The sequence below is a fragment of the Coregonus lavaretus genome (assembly GCF_964263955.1).
Source record: "Coregonus lavaretus genome assembly, chromosome: 34".
Classification (NCBI taxonomy): domain Eukaryota; kingdom Metazoa; phylum Chordata; class Actinopteri; order Salmoniformes; family Salmonidae; genus Coregonus; species Coregonus lavaretus.
In genome coordinates this window covers 30,230,542-30,245,727 of record NC_140021.1, presented here as the reverse complement: position 1 = coordinate 30,245,727, position 15,186 = coordinate 30,230,542, and the positions used below count along the sequence as shown (strand labels likewise).

The 15,186-nt window shown below is 44.1% G+C and overlaps 1 protein-coding gene across 2 annotated transcripts in view; it reads left to right on the top strand.

Annotated features, from left to right (window-relative positions):
• Window positions 1-15,186, top strand: part of LOC311109110 (plexin domain-containing protein 2-like) — a 164,172-nt gene that overhangs the window by 82,519 nt on the left and 66,467 nt on the right. For both annotated transcript variants that reach the window (XM_084151919.1, XM_084151920.1), the window contains exons 5-7: window positions 10,233-10,355; window positions 12,639-12,757; window positions 14,048-14,147. In XM_084151919.1, coding sequence (XP_084008045.1) covers window positions 10,233-10,355; window positions 12,639-12,757; window positions 14,048-14,147 — 342 coding nt within the window. The remainder of the gene's footprint in view (window positions 1-10,232; window positions 10,356-12,638; window positions 12,758-14,047; window positions 14,148-15,186) is intronic.

Below are 15,186 nucleotides of genomic sequence, written 5' to 3'. Positions count from 1 at the left end.
AGTACTTGTGTCACGATCGTCGAAGGAGGAGGACCAAGGCGCAGCGTGATACTCGTACATCTTGCTTTATTAAGTGTACACACGATAAACAAAACAACAAAAGATACGTGAAGTCCAACGGTACTAACACAAACCAACACGGAACAAGATCCCACAAACACTGTGGGAAAACTGGCTGCTCAAGTCTGGTTCCCAATCAGAGACAACAAGCAACAGCTGATACTCGTTGCCTCTGATTGAGAACCACACTGGCCAGCATAGAAACACAATACTAGAAATACGACATAGAACAAAAACACATAGACTCTACACACCCTGGCTCAACATATTAGAGTCCCCAGAGCCAGGGTGTGACAACTTGCCTTATATTATCTCCAATGTATCGCCCATGTAAAAAACCTTTCTGATTAGAATGAATAATGTCCGACAATACCTTTTTAATTCTATGCGCTATACATTTTGCTAGAATTTTTGCATCACAACACTGAAGTGTAAGGGGCCGCCAATTTGGAATGGATCTTTATATTTTCAACTTGTATCCTGTTTCAGTAATAATGAAATCAGACCTTCTTCTTGAGTGTCTGATAATCTACCATTTACATAGGAGTGGTTAAAGCATGCTAATAAATGTCCTCTGAGTATATCAAAAAAGGTTTGGTATACCTCGACTGGTATGCCATCCAACCATGGAGTTTTCCCGGACTTAAAGTCTTTAATTGCATCCAGAAGTTCCTCCTCTGTAATTTCACCTTCACATGAGTCTTTCATTATGGCTGTTAATTTTACATTATCAATAGAAAAAACATCTCTACAATTTGCTTCAGTAAGAGGAGATGGAGGTGACTGAAACGAAAACATATGCTTAAAGTACTTTGTTTCCTCCTTCAAAATATAATTTGGTGAATGATGGGTGACTCCATCATTTGTAACCAGTTTCAATAAATAATTTTTGGTAGCATTCCTATGTTGAAGATTAAAAAATAATTTGGTGCATTTTGTCCCATATTCCATCCAGTTTGCTTTATTTTTATAATATATTACACTTGATCTTTCTATCTTGAACTGCATTGTTGGTTAAGGGCTTGCAAGTAAGCATTTCAAAGTAAGGTCTACACCTGTTGAATTCGGCGCATATGAAAAATAAAGTTTGATTTGAAGATAGGCCTAACTTTTGAAAGTACCATTCTCAGATTCCTAATGACTTCTCAGATAAAATTATTTGCAAACAGGGACAGTTTCGTTGCAAACAAGACACACTGATTTGGCAATGGAGAAATATGATAAGATGAACACATAGGCCTATCTCGCTGTCCATTCTTAGCCTGTAATTTCGATAATTTGTGTTGTATTAAAAAGGATTCTGCTAATATATAATAACATTTTTATAAATGGCAATTTTTTCTTGGACCTGCAAATACGATGATAGATTCACGCAATGCATTTGTGATTTTCTGGAGAAAAAAAAGCTCATTTTGTCTGTCATAGTTGACGTGTACCTATGATGAAAATTACAGGCCTCTCTCATCTTTTTAAGTGGGAGAACTTGAACAATTGGTGGCTGACTAAATACTTTTTTTTCCCACTGTACACCTCTTCTGAAAGGCCCCAGAGTCTGCAACACCACTAAGCAAGGGGCACCACCAAGCAAGCGGCACCATGAAGACCAAGGAGCTCTCCAAACATGTCAGGGACAAAGTTGTGGAGAAGTACAGATCAGGGTTGTGTTATAAAAAAATATCAAAAACTTTTAACATCCCACGGAGCACCATTAAATCCATTATTAAAAAAATGAAAGAATATGGCACCACAACAAACCTGCCAAGAGAGGGCCGCCCACCAAAACTCATGGACCAGGCAAAGAGGGCATTAATCAGAGAGGCAACAAACAGACCAAAGATAACCCTGAAAGAGCTGCAAAGCTCCACAGCAGAGATTGGAGTATCTGTCCATAGGACCACTTTAAGCCGTACACTCCACAGAGCTGGGCTTTACGGAAGAGTGGCCAGAAAAAAGCCATTGCTTAAAGACAGAAATAAGCAAACACGTTTAGTGTTCGCCAAAAGGCATGTGGGAGACTCCCCAAACATATGGAAGAAGGTAATCTGGTCAGATGAGACTGAAATTGAGCTATTTGGCCATCAAGGAAAATGCTATGTCTGGCACAAACCCAACACCTCTCATCACCCCGAGGTGGTGAGCATGGTGGTGGTAGCATCATGCTGTGGGGATGTTTTTCATCAGCAGGGACTGGGAAACTGGTCAGAATTGAAGGAATGATGGATGGCGCTTAATACAGGGAAATTCTTGAGGGAAACCTGTTTCAGTCTTCCAGAGATTTGAGACTGGGACGGAGGTTCACCTTCCAGCAGGACAATGACCCTAAGCATACTGCAGAAGCAACACTCGAGTGGTTTAAGGGGAAACATTTAAATGTCTTTTAATGGCCTAGTCAAAGCCCAGACCTCAATCCAATTGAGAATCTGTGGTATTCCTTAAAGATTGCTGTACACCAGCGGAACCCATTCAACTTGAAGGAGCTTGAGCAGTTTTTCCTTGAAGAATGGCCAAAAATCCCAGTGGCTATATGTGCCAAGCTTGTAGAGACATACCCCAAGATACCTGAAGCTGTAATTGCTGCAAAAGTATTTAATTGGGGGGGGGGGTGAATAGTTATGCACGCTCATGTTTTCTGTTGTGTAAAATAAATGATACAAAACCCCCCAAAATTCGTTTTAATTCCAGGTTGTAAGGCAACAAAATAGGAAAAATGCCAAGGGGGGTGAATACTTTCGCAAGCCACTGTATGGTCCTGCCTGCAGCCAGATAGTGGAGAGGACTGGGTCAGTACAGGGGGTTTCAGAGTAGAGCTGTGTCCAAGTCATCCAATTGACAAACACACTGAGGATAGAGACCTGACACATTGAAACAAATCACATGACAATACAAACCAAAGTGACAGAAGAAGTGGTGTCGTGACATGATGTGTTGCTTCAACACTTAGATATGAGTCACCTAATAACAGAAGTAACAAAAGAGGTGGTGTTGTGACATAAAGTGTTGCTAGTGCTGTCAGGGCCAAGCATTTAGCAGTGTCTGGCGGTTGGAGGTTGTAGCGGTAAAGACAGGCACTGTCTGTCAGAAAATGTGTTCCAAATGGCCCTTTCCTATATAATGCACTACTTTTGACCAGAGCTCTATGGGCCCTGGTCAAAGGTAGCGCACTATCTATGGCATTGGTGCCCAGAACTTCTTTCTAGTAGACCGCATAAAGTTTTTCAAAATGTATGCACTAAAAATAAATATTTTGGCAATTCACAGCTTTACCATCGAGTCTGCTTAAAAATAATGAGGTCTACAGTTCTGAACCACCGTATCCTTTGCTTACAGGTTAGCTTCTTTGTTGAATATTACTGCACAGCCAAAATAAATAAAAAACTGCTTAATTGACATAAAATTGGACCAACCCGCGGCACTATAGTTGCTACATTTGTTTTCCAAACTGTCGCTACCATAGCAACCGTCTGCAGTTAGTACGTTTACATTTCCACTCTTGCGAGACCTCTAACAGACCTGTAACAGAATATTCTTTGTTGTTCCAGTGGTAGTTGTTTTTTTACAGTTTTTTTCTATGAAGTAGCGGTTACATTTTTAATATGAGTGCTGGACCAAGCAGCAAGAAACCAAAAATCTACCACTTTCAGAGTGAGTGTGAGGAAGATAATTTTTTCACCACAACAAATTCAAAATGTGTGTCTGATCTACCATTCAAACGTAGCTCTTGCTAAGAAGGGAAATGTCAAGAGGCATTTCAAAACTGTTCACAAGAAATATGAAAGGGACTTTGCAGCTAAAAGGGAACTACGTAAGAGAAAAGTAAAAGAGTTGAAGTCTCAACTAGCTGCCCAACAATCGATCTTTACAAAGCCCAGCTCAAAATCAAAGGCAGCCACGATTGCATCATTCCGGGTGAGTCGCATTCTAGCAAATCTCAAGAAATGGAAAAAGAGGCCTTTTTAGAGGCAGCAGAATCATTGTTTGATGATTTCAAATATACATCAGGAATAATTTCCGCTATTAAGGATGTTCAGCTATCCAAAAATACTGTCACAAGGCACTGTGAAATGATGGATGAGGATTTGAGGGAGCATCTTATAAAATAAATAAATTAGTGCGTGTTCTTTTCACTTTATTTTGACAAGTCGACAGACATGATCGACACATCTCAGTTGTGCATTTTCATCAGAATGGTGTTTGAAGATATGACTGCCAAAGAGTAACTGCTCAAAATCATATAGTTGAAAGGAAAAACTCGAGGGGAGGACATGTTTGTGGCATTCAAGGACTTTATTAATAGCACTCAGTTACCCATTTACAAACTTGTGTCCATAACTACAGATGGAGCACCAGCCATGACTGGCCGCATCAATGGGTGTATTGCCCTTTGCAAAAGTCATTTCCTCAATGATCACTGCATAATCCATCAACAGGCCTTGTGTGGTAAGATGCTGAATATGAAAGATGTCATGGATATCGTGCTCAGAATCGTGAATTCGATTCGGGCCAGAAATCTGCAGGTCTCAACTGGAATAAAGTGAAGCTGAACACACAGACCTCTTGCAACACACGGATGTTAGGTGGCTTAGTAGAGGTCAATTCCTGCAGAGATTTAGGGATCTGTTATTTGAAATCAGTTAGTTTCTGGCCTCAAAAGATGCCGGATATGAGCAGTTGGAAGACAAAGTGTGGCTGTTAGATTTCGCTTTTTTGACTGACGACGTAACTGTCCAGCTAAATGAGCTCAATTTAGAGCTACAAGGAAAATACAAAAATATTGTTGAAATGATTAACTCTGTGACAGCTTCTGAACTGCTGTCCTCACAATTGCAGCAACACGAACTGAGGAATTTCAAAAATATGATGTCAGAGCTCAAAAGTCAGGGAAAAGCCCCTGCACTTTGTGACTGTGATCGATATGTTGAACAGGTGAACAACATTATCGCAGACTTTGACCGACGCTTTCAAGACTTTGTGATCCTGGAACCTGTGGTAACATTTGTGTGCTTTCCGTTTGGTGTGGAAGTTGATGTTGACGAAATTGCGAAAAAAATTGCATCATTGTTTCACGTGGAGACATCAGCTGTCGAGAGTGAAATTTTGACTCTGCAAAGCGACCTCCAGGTTGGAAAAAGTAGATCCTATGTAACTAAAGTCTGGTCACCCCTGATTTCGGGAATAGGGTGTCATTTGAGACACAGCCAGAGTGGTGATATGTGATCTGATCCCTCTGTAACCCCAGCTGTCAGAGAGAGCCAGGGTAGAAATGCAGCTGTGTGATGTCTTTACTAGGCCAGCACCCCTGAAAAACCAGCACATATGGACACACATTTCACCCTCAATGCCGGATTCCTCTGTACACGCGTATCGGGTTTGTCGTATCTGTTTTTCTCCAGGCACACTTTGGTTAAAGACTTTGTTTCAGGGGGATGCCACAGGGCTGATGTAGAAGCTCGCCACAGAAGCCCCCAGAGGAGTGTGTGGGATGCAGTGGAATAACAAGGCAGCCAGTAAACACACACACACTCTCAAACAGTAAACACACACACTCAAATCCTCTTCCACTCACACACACTTGCACACTAACAGGCACACAGAGGAAGGAGAGAGCGACACAGAGGAAGCAGAGAGACACAAGGTGGTCACTCGGTATGGACCCACTGGGCACAGACATCAATTCAACGTCTATTCCACGTTGGTTCGGCGTAACTTCATTGAAATGACGTGGAAACAACGTTGATGTGCCCAGTGGTGAGACAGTAGTGAGACCAGTTGTTTCTCCTCTCTTCCTGTCTGCCTATGCTACCATAGGCCTTCTCCATGCGTGTCATAAGCCCCTGTCATTATTATTACTCAGGCACAATGAGGGCAGCCACTCTCCTAATTGAAGAGGTGGTTTTCTCTGCCGCTGTTTGGAGATAAGATAAGGTAATGGCCAGATACGCGGCAGATGCTTGAGGCAGACATATGTGTGTGTGTGTGCGTACGTACGTGTGTGCATGTGTTCCTTCTATCCTGGCTGCTCGCTACTCCAGACAGCTGTTTTAAACTCTGAAATCTCTCCAGAACTAAACATAAGCTCAGTATGGAGAAACAACTGGGTTGTTTGGACAGAATGTCCAATAAAGTAGAGTGGCTGGTCAAGAGATTCTGGTAATGCTTCATATATTCCTCCGGTATATACAGAACAGTACTCCCTGATACCAGAACATATAAATAGGTCTGAAAATGGAACAATCTCTCATTGTTTCACCTCTCCCCCCTCTCTTACCCCTTCTCTCTATCTGGCATTGTCTCTGTGGCTCTCCATCTCTCTCTTACTCTCTCTTTCTCTCTTGTTCTTTCTCTCTCTCTCCCTCTATCCCGCTCTCTCCCCCTCTCTCTCTGTCTTCCCCCTCTCCATCTCTCACACTCCCTCTTTATCTCTTTTTCATTCGGCTACCAATTGTCCTGGCTGAATCATTCCTCTTCTACTGTCCAGTCCCCCTCCTTAAAGGGATGGCCGTAATGAATTTGACTGCCAGGTAGCCTAGTGATTAGAGTGTTGGGTCCCTGAGCCAGCAAGGTTGAAAAATCTGCTGTTCTGCCCTTGAGCAAGGCAGTTATCCCCACAACAACTGCTCCCTGGGCGCCGATGATGTCGATCAAAGCAGCCCGCCTGCACCTCTCTGATTCAGAGAGGTTGGGTTAAATTCAGAAGACATATTTCAGTTGAATACATTCAGTTGCGCAACTGACTAGGTATTCCGCTTCCCTATTGAATGGCTCTCTCTCTCTCTGGGTGTTTGTTCTTAAGTGTATTGAGAGACTGACTGATTTCCTCCAGGCTGTCAGATGGCTGTTTTTGTGTTTGCAATAGATTGTTAGAAAAGTCTCTCTCATTTACCCAGAGAAGCAGGCACAGAGCCAAAAGTCTCCCAACAGCTTGCATTTAACATAGAGGCGTGTGTGTACGTGCGTGTGTGTGTGTGTTTGTGTGTGTCCCTGATGGTTTTTGTGTGGCTATGATGTAGGCCTGCACTTTACTTCTTAGTCTGGGCCCCTCTGTGCTGTTTCAAGATAGAATAAAATACAATAAATAAAAATGAATGGTGGGGGAAACAAGGTGTGGCGTAGAAAAGGAAAGTTAGATAAGGTACATATTTAGGCCGCTGTTGGGTAAACACTAGAGCTGATGGAATGCAATGATTGAGTGTCAAACTCCCCAGTGTGTTGTGAGAGAGAGAGAGAGAGAGAGAGAGAGAGAGAGAGAGAGAGAGAGAGAGAGAGAGAGAGAGAGAGAGAGAGAGAGAGAGAGAGAGAGAGAGAGAGAGAGAGAGAGAGAGAGAGAGAGAGAGATAAAGAGAAAGAGAAAGAGAAAGAGAAAGAGAAAGAGAAAGAGAAAGAGAGAGAGAGACAGAGACAGAGAGAAAGCAATCATTCAAGAGCAGTTAGATGAAAGGATAAGGCTAGGTAGGCCACCATAGCCCCCCTCCCCTCCCCTCTCAATCTCCTCTCTCTCCTCTCCTTGAATGTCTGGCTCTCTCTCTCACCCCACCCTCACCCATGTTTACATAGTAGACCCACAGGTATGCCAACTGGAGACAAACACTGGCCAGGTAGACTCAACTTCCCTTCCTCCCCTTCTCCTTCTATCCCCCCTTCCTCCCTTCTTCCATGGACAGGTAGAATCAACTCCCCTTCCTCCTCCCCTCCTCCTTCTATCCTCCTGTTCTCCCAAATTTCCACAGCTCTGAGCTCTGCTGACTGCACTGGATGGGGGCACACACACATACACACACAGGTCCTTAAGGACAGGATTGATTCCTCACTGGGAGGGGCCGTGCTCTTGTCCTCTGTCGGGATGTGTTTTTTATACAGCCCATCTGCTGTTGGTGAAGACATATGATGACACAAAATGGCGGCGAATTGACTGCAGCTACGTGTGACCTTTCAAGAATGCTGTTTTGCTATTTTTTGCAGTTTTTCTCAGTGGTTTTTACTGTCAACTTTTCAGTCTCAAATCTATTTTCTAATTTTTACCCCCCTGATTTCCTTATTTTGTAGTGATTGATGGCATTAGTGTTCTATGAAGGCATACAAGGCAAGAAGGAAAGGGAAGATGAGGACATGCAGCCATTTAGATTTGATTTAATACATTTTCACAGCCGCTGGCTTTGCTATACTTCTCTGTCACAAAATAAATAAAGGTTGTTTGTTTCTGGCATCATCAATGTTAATGTACCCCTCTATGTAAATAATATTTCCTTAAGACGAATAGCCAGTACCTTTTGTTTCACAGGGGTACATTAATAACAATGGCAACTGACTGATAAGCAGTAAATGATGCAGGTCTACTTTGCATTGATTGAGTATGGTGAGGTATGCCTCTTCATTAGCAGCAAATGGTGTGTTAACTCTAACACAGTGGAAGTCTCAACCAATTGTTCACCCGTTTTGGAATACCTGACGGTCAAATGCCGACCCTTCTACCTTCCGAGAGAGTTTTCAGCTGTTATCGTGACTGCTGTATATATTCCACCTCAAGACAAGAAAAACAACAAGCTGGCACGTAACGAACTGTACGAGGCTATAAACAAGCAGGAAACCATGCACCCGGAGGCTGCTTTTCTCGTTCCGCATCATTAAGACAAGTAATGCCCAAATTCCATCAACATGTCTCCATCGCCACTAGGGGCAATAAAGACCACTGTTAGTTTACCCACAAGCAAGCATACAAGGACCTCCATCGTCCCCCCTTCGGCAAATCAGATCATGACACTATACTCCTGTTACCTGTCAACAAGCAGAAGCTCAAACAGGCAGTACCCGTGACGTGTTCCGGAGACAAATGGTCCTCCGAATCGGAGGCAATGCTAAAAGACTGCTTTGCAAGCGCTGACTGGAATATGTTTCAGGACTCCGCCAATAGCATCGACGACTTAACAACCTCCGTCACCGGCTTCATTAGGAAATGCAACGTTGACGGTTCGCTGCTTCCCCAATCAAAAGCCTTGGATTAACACAGAGGTTGGCGCTAAGCTAAAGGACAGGGCTACCGTACACAGGGCTATCGCAGCCAACCCTGAGGCTACAGCCGAGGACACAAACAAGTACAAGAAGTCCTGCTACAACAACTGCAGAGCCGTCAAACAAGCAAAAGGACAATATAGGAACAAGGTGGAATCCTTTTACACAGGCTCCGATGCCCGCCGCATGTAGCAGGGGTTACATTACGGATTACAAAGGAAGACCCAGCCTTGATCCGCCCAACGATGCCTCTCTACCAGACGAACTCAATGCATTTTATGCACGTTTTGACAAAAACAATACAGAGCTGTGCATGAGGGCCCCCGCCGACCCAGAGGACAACATCACCTCCGCCACGCTGACCCTCAACACCGGGGCCCCACAGGGGTGTGTGCTTAGTCCCTTCCAGTACTCCCTATTCACCCACGACTGCGTGGCCACACACGACTCCATCATCAAGTTTGCTGACACCACGACGGTGGTAGGCCTGATCACTGGCGACGATGAGACAGCCTACAGGGAGGAGGACAGTGACATGGCAGTGTGGTGCCGAAACAACAACCTCTCCCTCAATGTCAGTAAGACCAAGGAGCTGATCGTGGACTACAGAAAACGGGGAAAAGGGGATTCACATCGATGGGGCTGTAGTGTAGCGGGTCGAGAGCTTCAAGTTCCTCAATGTCCATATCACTGAGGAATTATAATTGTCCCCACACACGCACAGTGTCGTGAAGAAGGCGCAACAGTGCCTCTTCTCCCTCAGGAGGTTGAAAATATTTGGCATGGGACCTCAAAAAGTGTGCTTATATTTGTCCTATTTCACGTGTGAATTGGAAATGTGTTTTTGCCATATCCCAACTCTCCCTGAGACACCCGTGGAGAGTGGGGTCACGACCAGGGTCTGCCATTATCAACGGCAACCCTGGAGCAATTAGGGTTATGTGCCTTGCTCAATTCGAACTGGTGACCTTTTGGTTACTGGGCCAACGTCTAACTGCTAGACTAACTGCTAGTGTGTGTGCGTGTGTGCGTCTGGTTTGAGTGTCAGGCAGAGAAGGAAGCGTCGCCTGGGAACATGACATGACATGACATTGACATGCTGATTGTTGTGTTGTGGTGACTGTTGTATTTAATTAGTCATATCTGCTGTATGTTTCTCCCTCTCTCAGGGTTCATCTACACAGGGGACGTGGTCCACAGGATGCTGACGGCCACCCAGTACATCGCCCCCCTCATGGCCAACTTTGACCCTAGTGTCTCCAGGAACTCAACCGTCATCTACTTCGACAATGGTACATGGCATTCAATGTATTTTCTCTATGTCTTTCTTCATATTGTAGCAACCACAGCTACAAAATCCCACTTCTGACACCAATAGAGAAAATGTATGGTGTAGACAGATGCAAACCTGAAACCATATGACTCTCAAAGACAAGCTAGCACAGTACGAATTGTGCTAGCTTGTCTACCGGGTGGCCCAAAAACATGATATATCTTAGCCACACCCCTACTAAGCCACGCCTCCACTCCAGGGTTCCTCCAGGAACCCCTCAATTAACCAAAGGTGCAAATATGAACCAGTGACTAGCAATGGTTCCTTGAGGAACTTCAGGGGTTCCTTGATGATCTCCAGGGTTCCTCGAGTCACCACTAATTCTAAGAGTGTAAGCAGTTGCATAGATGTGTTTTCAAACTTTTCAAACCTTTCAAACCCATGCAGTCATCGTCCCTCTGTCGACTAGTACACTCTTTTCCCAGTGTGTCGAAAAAAGATTTGTTTTACCTAGCTGTCTGCAGCATATACTGTAAGCCATTTAGTGAAGGGAGCCCCAGATAGCTTGGCTGGTTTCCCTCTGAACAAAATGCATTTGAAGTAAGCTCAGGACTTCTACTAGGCTTACCTTATAACGTTAACTGGTGGCGCTTGCACAGCCAGTTGGCAACTAAAGAGTAGCCACTTCACTCTCCTCTACTTTCCCTCCTCCCATCTTCCTATACCTCTCTCTACCTTTATACCGCTTCACTTCACCCTCAATTGCTCCATCTCTGCCTCCCCATCCAAAACGTAGTCAAAGGAGAGTAGTGTTGCATTCCCAGCCCCCTGTACACAGCCAGGAGCCCTTCTCAATTAGATAGAGCATTCAGACCAGACAGGGTGTGCCTTGGTCAAAAGGAGTGCACTATATAGGAAATAGGGTGCCATTTGGGATGCAGTTACTGTCACAGACATATCCTGCCCCTGTCCTCTCTACATCCAGCATACAGCTCTATGCCCTGGTCAGGCCATTGAGAATCCTGCAGCATCAGCCCCATGCAGAAGCCTTCTGGAGGCCAGATGTGGATTATTATGGGGTTTCCTGTAGCACTAGAATCCAGTACTCCTAGCTGTCAGCAGAGAAACTAAATCTCCACTTTACTTTGGATGGAGAGAGGGGCTCTGGCTGTGTGAAGGAAAAATGGATTACTTGTGTTAACAAACCTTTATTGCTCTGGCTCTCTGCCAAATGACTGGCTGGTTGCACAGGAGAACGAAGGCATCATTTTCACGTCCAAAGGCTCTCAGAAGTCCACACTAAATCAAAACAGCATAGAGATGAACATGAGGCCTGCACTCGGGGGTACCTAGTACAGTACAGTGCCATGAGTTCCATGTGAGCTTCGTCCTGGTTGTTCAAAAATACTTTAAAGCAGCCTGTTATATCGTTTTGTTTATTGGAATACACTAGGCCTACATGTATCTTTATAATAAAAAAAGGTTTAACTGATCTCCCTGTAGAGTCTATGGTAACAGGGAAGACACATGTCGCAACTCATTTTGGCTACCCTGGGTGCCTCAGGCAATGTTAGAAACTTAAGGAGCCTTCCCTCCCTTTGGTCTCCCTGATTCTTATCTAACAGATCTCTATGTAGTTCTATGTGGTTCGGAAAGGTTCTTAGTCTGGTTCTATGTGGTCCTGTATGGTCCTGTGTGTTTCTAAGGGGTTCTGTGTGGCGCTGTGTGGTTCTATGTGGTTTTATGTGGTTCTGTGTGGCCCTGTGTGGTTCTATGTGATTCAGTGTGGTTCTATGTAGCCCTGTGTAGTTCTGTATGGTCCTCTGTGGTTCTACATCAGGAGCACTCAAGTACTATTTGAGACGGTCCGGGCGCACAAATTTCCAAGGTTCAGATGGATAATGTAATTTATCGGCGTAGTAACAAACCCCCACCTCACAACCCATGTGACCCCAAACTGTTCACACCCCTCTTGTTGGCGGGGATAAAATTTTGCAGTTTTAAAGCTAATTTCCCACAATTCTACACACTTTGCTTGGGGCAGAGACTTTTTTTTCTCTTTTAAAGCTAATTTCCTGCAATTCTATGCATTCTTCCATGTCTTATGTGTGTTTATATGATACCAGAGGTCGAAGCCCGACCAAGTTGTTTTATTGTTTTGGGGAGGGGGGACCTGCGGATCCGGTCCGCGGTCCGCCAGTTGAGTATGGAGGTTCTACATGGTTCTATGTGGTCCTGTGTGGTTGTCTATAGCTGTGACCGTGTCCCTCTCTCTCTCTCTCTCTCTCTCTTTCTCTTTCAGGCACTGCTCTGGTGGTCCAGTGGGATCATGTCCACCTGCAGGACAACTACAACCTGGGCAGCTTCACCTTCCAGGCCACACTGCACAGAGACGGCAGGATCGTATTTGCCTACAAAGAGGTCAGTCTCTCTCGCTCTGTTCCTCTCTAGGCTATATCTCCCCCTCGCTTTCTCTATTTCTGCTCCTCTCTCTCTTTCCCTCTCTCACTCTCTTTTAAACTCTGACTGCAAATCTCTCTGTTTAACTCCCATAGGGCTGTAGGAGTGACATGGCGTCACACCTAGCTCGTGAGAAGTAGGGAATTCTTCACACTCACCCTGCTCTCTCTCTCTCTCTCTCTCTCTCTCTCTCTCTCTCTCTCTCTCTCTCTCTCTCTCTCTCTCTCTCTCTCTCTCTCTCTCTCTCTCTCCTCACCCTCACTTCCTCTTGGTGACAGATTATTATTATTTCATTCTCTCCTTGATTGAGTTGATCAATTAAGCTCTGTGCTCTTCAACCTCTGTTTTCACTCAGGGCAAGATGTGACGCTACCGTGATCTTCCCATTCTGCTTCCATATGTTTAATATGGTTAATAACAGTCTAACTCGTGTCGCAAGTTTTGGATCACTGCAACATCTCTGCATGTGAGAGAGATTATGTTTACTAGATACTGTGACGGTGCCGATTAAAATGTCAAAATGTGAAGGGGGAGAAAAATTAACCGAATGAAAGAAAGAGTGGAATCAAGAGTGACTTCTCTGTCAGATACATTTATAAATGTGTTAGGCCGCAATTACGGAATCCATTAAATGAAATTATTACATCTATCATACATCGATCATAATCACAAGCCCCAGAAAAGTTATCTTTCAAAATAGGTATTTTTTGAGTTTTTTCTCTCTTCCATTTCAATCAGGGAGTACTTCTCTTTAACGCCACTCTTCCACTCCACTTCACCTCGATGTAAAGACAAACCTCACTGCGGCTTTTACTTCACTTACTTACTTATTTATTTCACTTACTTTCGCCACACTATAACTGTCTCTCTCCAAGGATCTCAACATTCTCAAGTTTGAGCCCGCCAGACTTGTTTTGCCGAGTTATTAATTTGCGCCTCCATTTTTATGGATTTCCTGGGAGATTAGTCCATTTTAACAAGCTCTTTGTTCTTGCCAGTAAATGAATTCCCATTGTGTGTAGGCTGCTTCACAAATGGCAACCTATTCCCTATATAGTGCACTACTTTTGACCAGGAATAGATTGTCATTTGGGAAAGATTTACCCCTCCATCAGCATCAGGAACTGTCAGCCCTCTGTCTGGTTTAGCTCTGTTTGGGTCTGTTTGGGTCCTACTCCCAGCAGGCTCAGTCAGATGGACATTCATCACCAGCCACCACACCTGTCTATCTCCCTCCTCTCTCTCTTCCAGATCCCCATCGAGGTGGCCCACATCAGCTCCGTCAATCACCCGGTGAAGGTGGGCCTCTCCGATGCCTTTGTGGTGGTCCACAGGATCCAGCAGATTCCCAGTAAGTCACGATGATGCAGAGAGTGCACTGCGTCACTGCACACAGATACACACACACACACACAATGACTCCCTGCGTCACAACACACCAGTAGTGGCCGGTGTCACTTTGGATTGGAGGACAGGGTCATTGTAATGACTGGAATGGAATAAATGGAACGGTACCAAACACATGAATTCCATTCCAGCGATTACTATGAGCCGTCCTCCCCTCACCATCCTCTCATACACCATCACAAGCAAGTTCAACTTTTGGTATTTTTCTCTTCTCAAGTCTAGCAGTTCAAGCTTTCGCTGCAGCCTCTCCAACAAAGTTTTTAACTCACAGAAAGGGTATGAGTATGGGCACAGTTCCAGATTTGTCTCTTTGCAAGAGGTTCCTTCCAATTTAGGCCAAATAAAGTCAATAGAACGTAGAGCAAAGACGAGAAACTCAGAGTATTTTCTTCCACTGCTAGACACCCTCAGGAGCTTTAAATTCAAGTCTGCGAAAATAATGAGTTATCAAAAACGATGTATTCATTAGTTTAATTGCGTGTGTTGATGATTTGTTCATAGGACTTGGCGTTTGAAGAATCTATTTTTTCCACTTAACGTTTTATAGCTAGTTATTTATCCAACAATTTCATTTTTTTTTTGGGGTGACTTTAAGAAAAAACACATGAATTTCACATGTGAAGTTAATGTGATAACACGTGAGCACGCAAAACTATGATCTCGTTAAATACATTTGACAACATGTAATACCATGAAACTACACATGACAACATTTGAAAGTTTTCCACATGTAAAAATGCAATTCCACATGTGAGAGTTAGATTTTCACAAGTGTGGTTTTTCATAAAGGTCACCCTATTCCCTACATAGTCCACTACATTTTACCAGAGCCCTATGGGCACTACATAGGGAATAGGGTGCCATTTGGGACATAGCCTAGAAGAAAGGGTTTAGGTGTTGTTATAAGGGGGAATTCAAACCTGCTGCTCAGCTGCACTGTGAGTGTTGAGCTTCCGTGGTTGTTGATTCTCTCTACTTCTCTG